Below are 15,430 nucleotides of genomic sequence, written 5' to 3' on the forward strand. Positions count from 1 at the left end.
TATGAGTCAGTGGCTTTGCGCGTATTTGGCTGGCGGATTTCGGAGTGCCGGCACTGTACGAATATCCGCGGCAGGGCAACTTTTACAACTAGGTGCATGCAATTTCACCATGGGTATGCGCACTAGCGCTGGCCGTACTTGTATGTACTCAACTTGGTGCCGTTGGCCGCAGCAACGAAAACGGTACCGGGGTTGACTCCAAACGGTGGCTGGGAACGCGAGACGAGACGGCAGACTCTTTTGTGCAAGCTTGTGCACGGTTCATTTGCGAGCGGCATCTCGAAAAGGTACTTTGCTCCAAGAGAAGCTGCGGAGAGGGGCGTGTCGATACGCTCGCGTCCATCCACCTGGCCAGCACCTGGCGCGCTCGCTCTCGTACTGTGTCGGCAGAGAACGCGTTGGCAGCGAGTACGCGGGCGGCGGAGAGTCTATTCGACAGGTACAAATGCCGCTGACTTAATAGAGAGAATCCTATTCTGTTGTACGTGAAAAACGGAGCTTGGGATGCTGCGTATCTCTTCCATTTCTTACCTTTACACGAATAGGCTATTCGCAACCTCTATTTAGTACGTATTGCTGTACGCTCTTTGATATATACGTCGCTTACTGGGACTTGCTGTATTGGAGACTAGAAGCTATGTTGGAGAGGAGAAGTAGCTTCTAGTCTCCAATGCCTGCTTCGTATTTGCATTCAGCACATAGGGCAAGGTAGCGGAAGATGCTATAAAAGGACGTGTTTTCCTTACTGTGCCCATTTGCTCCGTATGAATACAAGCAAAGACGAGCCCCGAAAAACGGAGCACAAATGCAAACATGGGGTAGATGCTCCGTGGAATCATGTCTAAGAGATCCCCTCAGCACAGTCTCAAGCTCAAGAGACCTTGCCCGGTGTCCGTGGAGCAACGTCACAATCTACCGAGGCAGCGGTTCCCCGTTGCTTTTTTTAGGGTGGCGCTGCTCACATGTCATGCTAAATGGGAGCAAGTCGAAACTGACTAATACGTCTGGAGGTGCCGTAAGCCAACAGCTCAGCCAAGCAGCTAAGCCACAGCTACGGTACTGGTAATTTCATATGGTCTGGGCGAGGAGCAGATGGGAAACAAAGAAATCGCACCCTTCCATCTTATCTTTTCAGACGGACAGGAACAAACAAGTGCGCCGTGGATCTGTCTTTGTCAGCTACTCCATATCCATCTCCAAGGTAGCACTACTACTACGACTTATATGCACCCCACGCTCCATCACAGAGCTGACTAGAGCCGCTGTGGGAAGCGGCGCGGGAGATGCAGCCATGAGAGGTAAGAAAGACGACATATCAATCACACTAGCTCGCAGGCAATACTCCAAACTTTTTTTGCATGTAGTGGCATGTCTAATATGAGCGAGCCATCGTCAACAGCCGGCGCACTTGACAAACAACCGAATCAGCCTCGTGCTTAGCAACGCTACACACGAGGCGGTTCAGGATGCCGTATTATATTCATCTCCGCACCAGCAGCATGTCTCACGGCCAGGAATGCGCCCAATGGATTGGTGCATATTAGACTTGGGCATCTGGAATGGTGTCTCGCTGTGGCCAAGACAGCATCAGAAAGGCAATGGAGTGGCGGTCTGCCTGCACCTCACCACGTACCAGGGCTGGGGCTGGCACGCATTGGATTCCCCCATCACCGCCAGTCTGCCTGGTTGATCCTATCGTAGGGACCCCTTGAATGGAAACGTGTATAAAGCCCAATAGCCAAACGGCCACGAACAACAGAACATGCGCGCACCTGCATGTTCCCCTGCCCGGTTTCTTAGCTGATTATCCTGTACGTGTACGGAATAAGCGCGCCCCTGTCTCCTTTATGCAAGCATGCGCATTCATCTGCCTTAGCCACTACAATGGAGTTTGTCGTAGCATGTACGTGGACATTCGGACGTGCAGGCATGCATCTCCAATGACGAGAAAAGTACCTCTTGGGGCAGTAGACACCGACTGTTTGATAGTACCTGTTAGGCAGGATTGCATATCATGCTCTCGCCAGCAGCCGGTGCGTTGTACACGGCGCCAGCAACCTCACACTTGAGCCCCAGGTATCTGTCGGGTAGCCATGGCGGCAAGCCCCTGTAATGCGTGACGCCAGTACTTCGTACAGATAGCTGCATGGAAGTTGAGGCTTTACAGGCATGCTGCCGTATGTAAGTCCCCGCGTGCTTGAGTTAGGCGCTTCTAGAAGGCGATTTGTGAGATTTGCTCTTCTTTTCTGTTGACCACGAGTCAGCGGTGCAGCATTCTGATAGAGCAGAAATACAGAGGGCATCATCTTTATTTAGACCCAGGTATAGCTGGCAGGAGATGAGTTTGTACTGAGATTGATCACAATAGACTGCTGCTCAGGGCGGCAAGCAGCTACAACTGCTGCAAGAGTGTGTTCAATAGGCGGTGTGCAGCCGCTAATACAGTGCAATATATCGAGGATAACCAAGATGGAAGTTAGCTATGCTCCAGACGCGGCCCTGTAACCTGGCAGTCCGTATTCAGCTCCTAAGTTCGGACATGGCGTCCGTGGTGGGTTGGTGTGGATCTCCAACAATGCAGGGCGACTGGCCCCTCGTGTTGCAATAAGCACCCAGCTCCAATCCTCTGGAAGCGGGATCACGGAGACCAGGTGCACATTGCAACAAGAGTAGTGGCGCTTCCATTTCTTGTGGTTTTCGCCGCGGATGGGCCATGACGTGCGCCGGATCTTGATAAATCGCCAGATGTGCCAGGAGTAGTATCGTGAACAGCAGTACGGAGTAGCACTTATAAGAGATGGAAGACAGAGGGCAGGGGTTAAATAAGGAACAAGCAGTACCATCTCGTCTTAGGAAAGACACTGGAAGAAGTGGGCAGCTGGCTTTAATCCACTTGACAGAGTGCAAGCTTAGCAGACGCTCCCAAGCCATATTTGGCATTCTTCGAGACCTGGCTTGTCGTCCCGGCGGCAGTGACCGATCCCTAGAATGCCCGATCCAGCTTACTTGCACAAGCGATAAGCAGAGGGTAGCATTGGCGGCGACATTGCACGGGATGCCAGCAGCCTTCTGCGAGCAAGACGGACAGACAAGTGCCCCCGCCATCAGTCCATGGCGTTTTCATCGACACTGGCTCTGAGCGAGGGGAGCCGGCGAAGTGGGAGGTGAAGCGAGAGCGAGAATGAGAGTGGGGGACGTTGGTCCAAGCCAGACGACCAGCAAACGCCCCTGGCCAAGCAAAAGAACCATAGGCATAAAAGGGCTGTTCCCGTGATGCATTCACGTAGCACGGCGCAAAAAAGGATAGCACATCGTGCCCAATACCACTGGAGAGCGCAGCGAGCAGCGCATCCAGAGACGCAGGTGTGTGCTGACCGACTGTCGTCAAAGACCCGATGGTGGGGTGGGCTACTACTATACTAAGCCAGCAGGCCTGCTAGAATTAAAATGTCCAGGTACCTGTAAGCATTAAATGGCCGATCATGATGATGCAGGAAAGGCTATGGAAGAGAAAAAGAAAAGACGAAAGACGAAAGAGGAGCTGAGGTGTTTGGTGTACATGATTCGATGATGCACTACATGAGTCGAAAAAGAAGAGATAAAAAAGAATTCTCAATAAACCAAGCTTGAAAAAAAAATGGAAAAAGAAAAGTTGGCGGAGGGGCAACAGGCCTAGCGGTCACTGACTTGCACCTGCACCTTCCAACTGCGATGCTGGTATACATGTGCTTCGTACAGTACAAAGATACGTACATTTGCAAGAAGAGGCATGGCGCCGGGTGTGCCTGACTCCTCCCTTGCTAATCCCGCGCGACTCAGGCGTGCTTATTAGCAGGCAATTTTGCTTTCTATTTCCTGTTCCTTTTGCGCACGGGGACCATCCGGGCCAGGGCGTTGCAGTGCCGCTTTAGATGATGGCGCCACGGCAGCGTCTCTTTGTCTTTGCTGCTGCCGTCTCGCAGGCACCTGGCCGCCTTTGTTTCTTTTGTGTGTCTACTTTTCTCACCTCTACCCAGTATATTCCCTTGTAATTCGGGACCTTGCTGACCTGACCCGTGACCTGATCGACCGGCCAAGTGCCGGAGGATGTTCCGTCGACTTACTAATGGGACGAACGAGGATGAGTGAGTAGTACAAGCTCAAAGTATCGATGTAGTAGATGGCAAGTCAGCCTGCGGCCAGACAGACGATGATCCAACAGTCGTCGTATCAGCGCGGGCTTAGCAGACACTCCCCTAATTCCAGGCGTCCGTACAGTAGTATGAGGTGGTAGTGCCGGCACAGGTACTCATCCGCTGCGCCGCCACATGCTGCGCATTCCCACATGTAGCATTGTCATACTAGCAGCAGCAGCAGCAGGTTTCGCGTTTGCAGGCTCGGACAGCGAAATAGCACCCGGCATCGAATCGAGTCGCTAGCTCTAGCTGGTGGTGTCTGTTGCGTGCTAGTGCTTGGAGCTATCGTGGCCAAGGCCAAGCGTGTGACTCCGGCAACCAGAGCCTTGAGCCGCGACAGCTGCGAGCCACGGCGGGCCAATGGCGGGGCAGGGCTTACCAGCACCCGGCCAGTGCTGCCCGCCATCAGGTACCGGTACCTGGCGCAGGCCTGCACCGCGCAGCCAGGTGCGTACCACGAGGTACCGCCCTTGCGCCCCTCCCCCTACAGCTCCAGCGCCAGCGCCACTGCCAGCACCAGTGTCAGTTGTTGGAGGGGCCGAGCTTGGGCCCCTCTTCCGCTGACGGGACCCCCGCTGGAGGCACTTGGTAGCGCCGGTGGCCAGCACAGCGCTGTTGTCGCGTTTGAGAGGTGGGTGGGCTCGACATGGCTCCTCGCTTGTACCTCGCCGGCCACTCGCGCCGCGGCAGTACATTGCGGTGTGCGCCAGACGCCCTGGAGGTTGCTGTACAAGGCCCCGTCCGCCGCCCCGTCCAGCGCCTGTACTGCGCCGTACCGCAGCGCTGGACGGGTGCGCATGATGAGACAGACAGCGCTGTTCTGCCTCCCCCTCTTCTCCCTCTTCGCCCTCCCCCTCCATCGATCCCTCCGTCCCACCGTCGCTCAGCGGCCTCTGCCCTCTGTTTTTTTTTCTCAGTTTCCCCCCTCCTTCTGCGCACCCACCCCTCCCAAAATTCTTACCCCCCAAAGTGGCTTCTGTCCGCCTCCCCCGAATTGAATTCTTTCCCCTCCCCCCCTCTCGCCCGTCTTCCTTCATTTACTGCGGCTTCTCCCTCTCTAAACCCGTTTTCTCCCCTCTCCATCTGCCACCACAATTCCTCGTTTTGCGCCCACGCACTGCATCACAGATTCCAACACTCTGCCGCGAGGCCGTCCATCGAGCCTCAGTCCTGACCATCCCACCCTTTTCCAGAACCATTCCATGACCAGCATACCATATTTTCCAATGACCAGCATCAACATCGAAGCCACCGCTGTCACACTTTAAACCCCACGGGCGCGCGTGCGAGCGAGGAGCTAGGAGTCGAGAGCGAGAGCGAGAGAATTCGCAAACACCCAAGAGTACGATATTCAACCATCGTAACGTCCGCACCAGCCGGCTGAGCCGCCAGCGTCGCGTCAGCGTCAGCGTCGTTAGACCCCCATCGCCATCACCACCACATCAAACACCACACACGCGACTCGGCCAACATGCCCGGCGCAAGCGTCGCAGTTCTCCCGCCCCCAGCGGCCTCGACCCCGTCCTCGCGGAAGGCGACTCTCGCACCAGAACGCAAATACAAATGCCAGTTCTGCAACAGAGCCTTCAGCCGAAGCGAGCACCGAAGCCGACACGAGCGATCCCGTACGTGAAACCCTCCCTTGAGAAACCAGCACAAAATTTTTCTCTTGTCTCTCTTTTGCTCGTCACGAACCATACTAACTCTTTCATCTCTTTCTAGACACAAAGGAGCGTCCTTTTAAGTGTATGAAGTGCAGAAGCACCTTTGTGCGCCGTGATCTCCTTCTCAGACATGACCGCACAGTCCACGCCAAAGATGGCGGCGTCCCCCTTCACAGCGACGGCAAGCGTCGTTCTGGTCCCAAGACACGAGCCGTCGGCGGGCCCGCAAAGTCCTCAATCGCCTTGGATCCCTCCACGCTGGAGCAGATGGAAGCCAGTGGTGACGGCATTTTTGATGTCGAAGCTGCTGCCATGCTGATGGCCGACCTGCGCCGCGAGGCCACTATGCGCGGAGATGAATCCTACGACGATGGCACATCCATGGCCTTTTCGCCCAGAAGCTCTGGTGCCCTGGAGCCCGCCGTCACATACCCCTCCGGTGCCATCGCTCTTCCGCAAGTTCAGTGGGACAACTTCATTGCGGACCCCAAGCCACACTCCATCACTTCCAGCGCTTCTGGTTCTTACGAATCGTCACAGCCGTTTGCCAGCGGAAACAGACTTCAGCACCAGCTGCCGCCCTTTGGCAATCGAAACGTCAATGGTCTTGTGCCCGCTCTTCAGTCCATGATGAGCTCTCTTCCTGCCTCTGGCCCGGAGATCCCGGCTCCTCAAAGCCCTTCAGGAATCGATTCGCTACAGGCCGGTTTCAGGGCTCCTCAGGTATCGGGTGACGATGAGCGAAACGCCATCCTGGACAACATCCGCAACGCTGATCGAGAGCACGCCATTCCAGATAGCTTTCGCCTTCCCGGCTTGGGTTCTCTGAACCGCTACCTGTCCACCTACTTTGGGCTGTTCCACCACCACCTGCCATTCCTGCACCCTGCCTCCTTCATCCCGTCCCAGGTGTCGCCACCGCTGCTCCTGGCCGTCCTGAGTATTGGTGCTCTCTATGCCTTTGACCAGGATCAAGCCTACATGCTTCACATTGGCTCCAAGGTTCTCGTTAACGGGTTCCTGCAGAACAAGGAGAACTTTAGCTCCCGCAAGTGCCCCCTGTGGACCATGCAGAGCTCGCTTCTCAACATGATCTTTGCCAGCTGGAGCGGCGACCCCAAGGGCTTGGAGTGGGCTTGTTCCATCAAGAGTCTCCTCGCCAACATGGTGGCAGGAAACCGCTACGAGCTCAAGCTTCGCCAGGAGGCCCGAGGCACGGCCAAGCCTAGTCGTGCTGAGTGGGTAGAGGATGAAGGCTGCCGTCGTACTTACTACGCAGTGTACATCTTCTTTGGCCTGCTCACCTTGACGTTCAACCACACCCCGGCCATCGGCTTCAATGAGTTTGAAGATCTGCAGCTCCCTTCCACGGAAGCCATGTGGAACATGCAGCTCGCCGATGAAGCTGCGTGGGCGGAGCAACTCGAAAAGTCGCCTGCCGTCATCTTCATGGAAGCCCATGACAATCTCTTCCAGGGGGAAGCTATTAAGTATAGCGCCTTCTCTACCCGTGTCATGATCAATGCCCTTTTCCTCGAAGTATGGTATCACAAACGTAGCCCTGAGGCCTTGCAAGATGTCGTGACCGAGTACAAACTTAGACTTGCGCTCGAGACGTGGGAGAAGTCCCTGGACTTGTGCGAGCCAGAATCTGCCGCAGTGCCCCTTAGTGCTCCCCACAAGGGCCATCCCCTCATCTTCAATGCCCGCGCCATGTACCGTAACGCTCGTGCCCGCCTCGAGGTCGATCTCAAGACCGTGCAGGAGGCCCTGCGATACCATGAGCCCTATGAGGTTGCCGCTGCCATGTCCCACGCTCGGGACCGTGTCAAGCGTTCAAGCGAGATGATTAAAGTGATTGAAGAGTGTTACAACTGCCTGGAGACGGCCGTGGTTCAAGGCGTCCGCTGGGTGGCACGCACCTCATCGACCAACTGGAGTGTTGAGCACCCGCTGTGCGGCCTGGATCTCATCATCATCCTCACGCTGTGGCTGTACCGTCTGGAACACGACGAGGAGCCAGCAACGCAAGAGGAAGTTGCCATGTACTACAAGGTCCGCCAGCTGTTCGTCAAGGACTTTGACGAGAACATCATTGCCAACTTGAGCTCCGTGGTTGCGCGCCTTTGGGGATCAATGCTGGACGAAGTTGTTGTTTGGGGAATCACACGTCTCATGGGCGAATCCTGCAAACTGCATTCAGAAGCCTTAATCGGCTATGTTGGCGACGAAGCTTCCTCTAATGTATCGACCCCTTCGATGACCTCTCAGGGAGCGGACGAGGACAGCGTGTATTAATTACATCTGCGATGACGAAACGACTTTTTTTTTTTTCTCGACAAATTTTCCTTCCTTTATCTCTATTAAAGGAGCGCTAAACACGCGCCGGTTTTTATTTCCTAACGCACAACTCGATTGTTATGGCTCATCTCCTTATTTCCTATCATTGGTTCATCAATTTTGCTTTCAATTGTGGCGCGTTGCGGCTTTGGAACGGAGTAAGGCTTAATGCTGGGAAAGTACCATTTCCTTGACTTTTTTCTTTTTCTTTACGGTTTCTCATGTTATTTCCTTGACGACCCCTGAGACAGAGCAGGTGATCGTGTGTCTTGTATGTGTTCTTTGTTGCTCTTTTAGCCTTTGGCTTGCTTGCTTTTGATTTGCATTTGCTCGATTATTCTGCATGGGTTGATTGAAAGGATCACTGGGGAAATAATTCTTTTTTTATGGAGAGGCGGTGACGCAGGAAATCTCGGCGGTATAAAGGGATCGGACGTTTCGCATGATTTCGGGACCCGAAAAGGGATATTTTGGATCTTTGGATCTCGACACAGCGCCAGCGCAAGTTAATGAACTGCGAGGGCAGGTTGATTGGCTGGTCCATGATGGTGATGCCGCCTTTTTCGCATTTTCCCTTTCTTTTCTTCTTTTTAATGGCCTTTTGCTGCCCTATTTTCTTTTATCTTCGTAATTCTTTCTTTGCAGCGGCTGTTTTCTTTTTCTGTTTCTGCTCTTCAGTTTTAACTGTTTGCTGTCACTTTTTATTGGCATTGCAAGTCTGATTTATCATTGGCTTTTCCAAATTCTCCAGATACCTTGTTCGATATACAGATTGCTATTCTTCATTGAACCTCTTTACTTTTCTTCTCTTATACTTTTTTCTTCTCTACTCTTCTTCTCTACTCTTCTTCTTTCCTTGAAAACTTTTGTGTGCTTGTGTGTCTTGTGTGCTATTTTCATTATTCTGTCATGGTTTTTGTCTGTTTGTCTTGGATATGCCATGAAGGGATGCTACGGCATCAGAGCAACTCGCTCACAGGCATGGAAGCCCATTAATAGGCTGCCTTTGCTTGTGTGGATGAGAGAGCCTGTTCCACTTCTGTGTGTATAGATATTCTAGTACTACAATTCGATTAATTTGTGTCTCTGTCAAAGAATGGAACCATGTGCCTTGTATGTGATTAACTGGTAGATGATGCTGCCACGTAAGCGTAAGAACTATGCACAACGGATAGCGAATGATGTCGGATAAAGTCCTGCTACTATGCATGTACGTAAAGGATAGTATTATATATTACAAGGAGGTTACACTAAAATGCCGTGTTGTCTTGAAGAAGCTCAATGGGACTGGCTGAAGGCAATTGAATGACTGTTTCACAGGAGCGGGCCATGCATATCGCTTTCTTTTTTTTCTGCAGGGAGAAAATAAGTAGTGGAACTATTTAGCCATTGGATTTTGCTTGTGCCCTTGTTACACACCCCCCATAGCCCTGGATGATCTCATTTGGTAGGTCACATCCGGTGAGGAGAATAGGCTGCGGAGAAGGGGGAGGGAGGGTGGTATTTGGAGTAGGAGTGGTGATACCGAACGCTTTTTTTTTTTTTTGCATGCTCGTATCGGGTATTTTGGAGAAGGGATTTAGGCTGGGGTGGGAGTTTTTGCTGCCAGGCTGAATTGATGGTTTTATTGTTGTGTTACTGCATTCTCTTGTATGTTTCTTTCTTAAATGTGGGTATATATATGCTATGTTACAAAGTTGTATTACGATAAAATGTTAAATATTATCATTAATGTGGATAAATAGTAGTAACTCCAGCTTATATAAATCCATTGTCTGTCACACTTACATATCTTTTCTTGCTTGCAACTCCACCGCAGGCGCCTCATTTGCTGGCGCTTCATTCGCAGGAGCCTCATTCGCGGGTATCTCATTTGCAGGCGCCTCGTTTGCAGGCATTTCACCTCGTATTGGAGCCGAATCTAGCTCATAAATACCATTTATATCAGACTCGAGCTGTGCTTTTCCATCAGCTGAATCATATTCAACCTGCTTCACCCGTTTATGACGTTTCAAAAAGAAGAATAAGGCACCAAATGTAATAGCGAGGCCGGTGATGGGGCCGATGACAGCCCCGCTGGTTTGACGATGACCCTGTGCTGGGTAATGTAGTTTGAGATGGTATAGCTGGGAAAGATGTGTAAGATATAATTAAGTCATAGTGATTCTGGTGAATATTGCTGGAAGTACTCACATGAAGTGATACTCTGACTGCTGGGGGACGTCGAAGTCTGTGAACCCGAAGTTATACTACCCCTGCTGCTAGAAGATGTTGAACTTGGTGGACTTGAAGTCACACTTTGGCTACCAGAAGATGTAGAAGATACAGCACTGGAGCTGGACTGAGCTGTAGATGTAAAAGTATACGCAGTATCTGTGGGCAGCAAGAATGTAACGGTTGAAGTCTTGCTATCCGTCCCTGGCACAGCTTTCACAGTGTATCCTACCATGTGGTATTCTTGCAGATATGGGAGCAAGGATGGGATAGGCGTCGCACCAAATGGAGAGGTATCGATTACCTCGTCGATGCATCTTATGCATTGGTCCACGAAGAAGAGGAAGTTTTTGGAAGTGCAGAGACTGCTTTGGGAGCTCTGTTGGCCGGCTGTGGCAGCTTCGTCTATTGACAATATCGTGTTAGTAGTAGCTACATGTAACTACCGCTATATACTAGTAGTTCAAATTGGATGCATATAGATTTCAAGACGTACTGCAGGCCTCCACACACAAAGCAGGGACAAGGCTGTCACCATTCTGCCGGACAAGGATTCCGGCATGTCTGCGCCAACTCATTGCGGCTGACAGGTACCAGGGGGTATATATATGTATATAGTATCCCTGGAGACTACAGAATCTAAACTTTCACGCGGAGATTTAATGAAATAATTGAGATAAGAGATTGAAGGATTGGCGATTGTTCGTGAGGAGCGCGGAGCCTGGCTTTATATATTGTTATGCGTCGTGATGTCAGTCTTGTCCTGTTGATGTTGCATCAAGCCCCGCATAAGGGGCATCGAGGAAATCCTTTCGGGTAAAAGGTTCATGATGTTTTTGTTAGGATCAGCAGAGTATCAAGAGTTGAGATTCATAGAGACGGGGGTAGCCAGTCAAATTAACATTATCCATGCACTTTTGGCCAGTATGTTTATGCTTAATTGCCGTGCGAATAGTATTGTGTCGAGGATCTACGGGCTCATAGCCGAGCTTGATGTACATGTATGAAAGACTATGAGATTTGTTGATGCATCCAAGACCATCCATGGCGGCAGTAGACTGCTTTCTGGTGGCAAGAATTAGCTGTTTTAAAATCAGCACTTTCATACTGATATTGAAATTCATGGCCGTAAATTATGTATAGAGAGAATTTCTGGGTTTCTACATTATAGTACTGATATGATGTATCCGAAAGAGTTCTTACCTGCGAAACAACACAGGCACCAGCCCAAGCCATGGCTGCATGTGGTTCCAAGCCCGGTACAGAGCCGATGAAATCTTTGACGCATACAATGCCACTAATGATCCGATCAATTTGCTTCTCGAAATCGATTGTCACTTGTTTTGATGTGCCGATCTTGAAGTGGAGTTCGATTTTTTTTTTTTTTGTGCAGCCTCAACCTTCTTGGTGAGAAAGTGCGATATTTCCTCTTTATCCAACTTGAGATGCATATCTATAGCAAATGTGCCGGTCACGCAAACATTATCGTCTGCCTTGGCAGAGGAATCCGTTGGGTCGTCCTCTAATATAAGGCTCTGATATGCTAATACTAGACTCTGTTCTTCCAAATAGAGAGCTTCGAAAGCTCTTTTCCAAAGATCAGCGGCCCCATTTGTAGAATCAACCTGATTTGGAGGCTGTGCAGACATTGAGAGGTGTTTACTTGTGCTTTGCAAGATTTTTGTCGGCCGATTTGTCAATTGCATATATGTTGTAGGGAAGGGTTAACCGCAAATATGTAAGGATGGGTGGTCATCCAGCCGTCTTTATATTACTGGGTATTTGTAGGTTAGGCACCAAGCAGCCTCGCGCAAGGCGGAATCGCTTCTATGATGCGAGCCAATCAGCAATATTTTTATGTCAGGATTGATGATAGCAAGCTAAGAAATATATATATCTATCTAACTTATATCTTATATGTACACTTCCAATTACCCTACTTGAGGTAGGAAAGAAAGTATACATATACTCACCCAAGACCTAATAGACTGGACGTTTGGTTATCAATCGGAGTTGACCCGGTCTAACATTTCTAAATAGTTGTAGATATATTTTTAACAAAAAATTATCTTTGACCCCATCAAGCAATAGATTGCATGTATGTTGATTTGGTAGCAGTCCCTTAGGAATGCCTTTCAATATGGATGCATTATGGCTACGCTAGCTGAAATCACTTGTATTGTCTGGCGCATTTGACTCTGTCTGAACTATAACTGGCTGCGTAGCCTAAACTCACTCTATCACAACCTCTCGAGTAACACCCGGCTACCACTAAAACATGTGCCTTGATCCAGACAGCATATAAAACAAAGGATCTATCCGCCAGTGCCTTGCAGTTTAGAATCCCTATCTAAGCGAAAATCAAGTGCCGACGTTTCTCCAATCAGGAACTCCCCCCTGCGGGTTAAACCGCCTGCTAGGACTATTTGTTCCTAGCACCTGTTATGGATGACGGCGTATAAGCGGAATCATTGGACACGGACCAGAGGGCAATAGTACTGCAGCGGTGGCTGTGCAGTAACTGGAAGATGCGCTGTTTGTGCTCCAGCCTATCTACCACTAGTATTTGTTGCCATGATGTCGTGTCCCTCCGTGGAAGGCGACGAAATAGGTTTCGTAGATGGAGAAGCCATGGATGAATGTGGAAGGTCGGGGCTTTTTACGGGAGTCCAAGTGCCGTTGAGCTAACCTGGATGATACAGAATGCGACCTGCATCCAATAATAGCTATTATATACATAGTACCAGAGCCCACAAGTAAGCACGGCAAGTTTGGGTTGAGAGGCACAACATGTCTCTCTTCTACAATGGATTGGCGATGGAAGATACAATGCAAGGGAGAGCGAGAGCAGCCAACATGAAGCATCCAGCCAACCAGACCTGGGGTAGGACCGTGCGTAACAGAACCTGTCGTGCCCTCAGACGCGAAGGAGAGACGAAGGCCAAGAGCGTTTCATTCGCGCTCATTCACTTTGCAGCTAAACGTGTCTCGTGCCTGACTTCGTATCTGCATCTGCGTCTGCATTGCATTAGTCGCCGGGATGCGCCAAAAGGTCGCCTTCTCTTGCTAGTTTTGCTGCCCATCTTACCCACCATTGCTGTAACTTGATTTGGCCTATTCTGTTCTATTCCATTCTTCTTTTTCTTGTTTCGCTTCTTTTCTTCTCTTTCTACTTTTGTCTTTGCAATCTCTTTGCTTTGCTTTGATTATAATCTTACTTTTGCTTGCTTTGCTCCAAATTGCCGTCTGGTACAAGGAGAGAAAAAACACCAGCCATGGCTTCCCCTCGCGGCCTCGGCCAAGTGATCGGCATATTGCTGCTGGCGCTTATGCCGAATTTGGTGGCAGCAGATTGTGAATGCGGATTTATCACGCACAGCTCTTTGACGCAGAAACAAGCCAGGAATTCATCAGTGCCAAGCCAGCTGTTCTTCACAAATATGCTGGAGAGCAAGTTTTTCGAGCTCAAAAATGTTTCGCTGGATAGCACCTGGAGGCGGCAGCAATACAACGTTTCGGCTCGAGCTGGGCGAGGCGAGTACGGAAAGGCGTTTGCTGTTAAAAATGTTTATAGCCTTCCCTCGAATAGCGATGAGGATTCTGTAGCTAGCACTGGGTCTTATTCGAATTCTGGGGGCGATGGGATTGCGCTGGTAGTTAGCAGCACCCTTACGAACGATTCCGTCCCAGTGGCAGAGCTGGACTCGGCTCGAATGGACATGGTATTCGGCTCGTACCGCGCTGGCATGAAGTTGACTCCTGTGAATGGCACTTGCGCAGCTTTCTTCTGGGTATGTGATTGTTGTCCTATTCCTACAATATTCTTTTGTCATGAGATTATGAGATTTACTAATACCCAGCCAGTACTTCAATGACACTCAGGAGATTGACATGGAGTTTCTATCTCGAGAGTTTGATCCAAAGAATAAGGTATATCCCGTCAACCTCGTGATACAATCGGAAGCATCGCTGCAGGCTGGCTTTGATGCGTCCAAGACCGGCACCTTCAAGGTAGTGAATCTTACGTTTGACCCTACTGCCGGATTCCACGAGTATCGCTTCGACTACTTGCAAGATCGAGTTCTCTTCTACGCTGACAGTCTGCTGCTCGCTGAGATGAGTGGAAGCTCGGTGCCCACTAGTCCTGGTCATCTCATCCTGCAACACTGGAGCAACGGGAACCCCTTGTGGTCGGGAGGCCCACCGGAGGAAGACGCTACTATGACTGTTAGCTATGTCAAGGCCTATTTCAACTCATCTGATTCGGATGTCCAGTCGAGCTGGAATACCAGCTGCCAAAAGGCGCTTTCAAAGGGCAGCAACGAGACGGTGTGTGTGGTTCCCGATGTAACGGCAGCAAACGCAAGCACGGGAGGCACCTTTTTCAACACCAGCGATCCAAACGATAACAAGAACAGTGCAGTTCGTCTGGGTAGCACGTGGGCGACAACGGCGAGTGCGCTGGTGCTGGTGCTGGTATTAACCTGCCTATAAAGGGGGAGAAGGAGTGTAAAAGCGCGTTTACTTTTTTGTTTTATGACGTATACTGTAATGCTATAATGAGTCCATGACATGAGTGTTTTCTTGGAGTTGAGGGTGGAAAGACGTTGCTTTTATTTGGCACCTGAGTGGAAGAGGGAGGGAGCATGTGTACATACGGCCAGTCGAGAATTGCGACTGATGCTAATGACTTGGGATTCTATACTGAATGCGGATGCTCTTGTTAGTTTACATGATGAAGACGGCAGTGATTGTGGTTTTGGCCATGTTAATTGTAGTGATGCCGACTCTCAATTTCTTATTGATTAGGTAAAATGGCAAATGGTATGTAGACATCAGACGTTGTCAAGTGAGTGTTGGTTGGTGTTGGTCAGCACATCATCTGATGCACGATGCGGTCATTCGCCCCGCAAGACACCGAGCAGCTGGATCTGATGGGGCTTCAGGGCTCCGGACACGGCTGCTTTGGGTAGGTGCTGAGATTTATGATTAATATGAATATGACGAGTAATATGATTTGAGTTGGCATATATAAAT

General features: G+C 50.4%; 5 protein-coding genes across 5 annotated transcripts; 2 read left to right on the forward strand and 3 right to left on the reverse strand.

Annotated features, from left to right (window-relative positions):
• Nucleotides 1–2,294: 2,294 nt before the first annotated feature.
• Nucleotides 2,295–3,340, reverse strand: GGI43DRAFT_124292 (uncharacterized protein). Its single transcript, XM_083199080.1, has one exon. The coding sequence runs from the start codon at nucleotides 3,103–3,105 to the stop codon at nucleotides 2,521–2,523; it is 585 nt and encodes a 194-aa protein (XP_083057996.1). The 5' UTR covers nucleotides 3,106–3,340; the 3' UTR covers nucleotides 2,295–2,520.
• A 2,306-nt stretch (nucleotides 3,341–5,646) lies between these two features.
• GGI43DRAFT_424412 (uncharacterized protein) lies at nucleotides 5,647–8,137 on the forward strand (the record flags this gene model as incomplete). The annotated part of the gene is made up of 2 exons (XM_083208365.1): nucleotides 5,647–5,800; nucleotides 5,898–8,137. 2 exons carry the CDS (start codon nucleotides 5,647–5,649, stop codon nucleotides 8,135–8,137), a joined length of 2,394 nt encoding a protein of 797 aa, XP_083057997.1.
• Nucleotides 8,138–9,819: 1,682 nt separating this feature from the next.
• GGI43DRAFT_429061 (uncharacterized protein) lies at nucleotides 9,820–10,971 on the reverse strand (the record flags this gene model as incomplete). Its single annotated transcript, XM_083209046.1, has 3 exons — nucleotides 9,820–10,277; nucleotides 10,373–10,798; nucleotides 10,890–10,971. The coding sequence occupies 3 exons, from the start codon at nucleotides 10,969–10,971 to the stop codon at nucleotides 9,964–9,966; spliced, it is 822 nt and encodes a 273-aa protein (XP_083057998.1). The 3' UTR covers nucleotides 9,820–9,963.
• A 134-nt stretch (nucleotides 10,972–11,105) lies between these two features.
• On the reverse strand, nucleotides 11,106–12,042 carry GGI43DRAFT_429063 (uncharacterized protein; the record flags this gene model as incomplete). Its single annotated transcript, XM_083209047.1, has 3 exons — nucleotides 11,106–11,475; nucleotides 11,597–11,749; nucleotides 11,794–12,042. 3 exons carry the CDS (start codon nucleotides 12,040–12,042, stop codon nucleotides 11,239–11,241), a joined length of 639 nt encoding a protein of 212 aa, XP_083057999.1. The 3' UTR covers nucleotides 11,106–11,238.
• A 1,543-nt stretch (nucleotides 12,043–13,585) lies between these two features.
• On the forward strand, nucleotides 13,586–15,089 carry GGI43DRAFT_124360 (concanavalin A-like lectin/glucanase domain-containing protein). The gene is made up of 2 exons (XM_083199081.1): nucleotides 13,586–14,184; nucleotides 14,258–15,089. The coding sequence occupies exons 1-2, from the start codon at nucleotides 13,669–13,671 to the stop codon at nucleotides 14,885–14,887; spliced, it is 1,146 nt and encodes a 381-aa protein (XP_083058000.1). The 5' UTR covers nucleotides 13,586–13,668; the 3' UTR covers nucleotides 14,888–15,089.
• The last annotated feature ends 341 nt before the right edge of the window (nucleotides 15,090–15,430 follow it).

This window comes from Trichoderma evansii, assembly GCF_050947405.1.
Source record: "Trichoderma evansii strain SZMC 28006 chromosome Unknown GGI43scaffold_18, whole genome shotgun sequence".
Taxonomy (NCBI): domain Eukaryota; kingdom Fungi; phylum Ascomycota; class Sordariomycetes; order Hypocreales; family Hypocreaceae; genus Trichoderma; species Trichoderma evansii.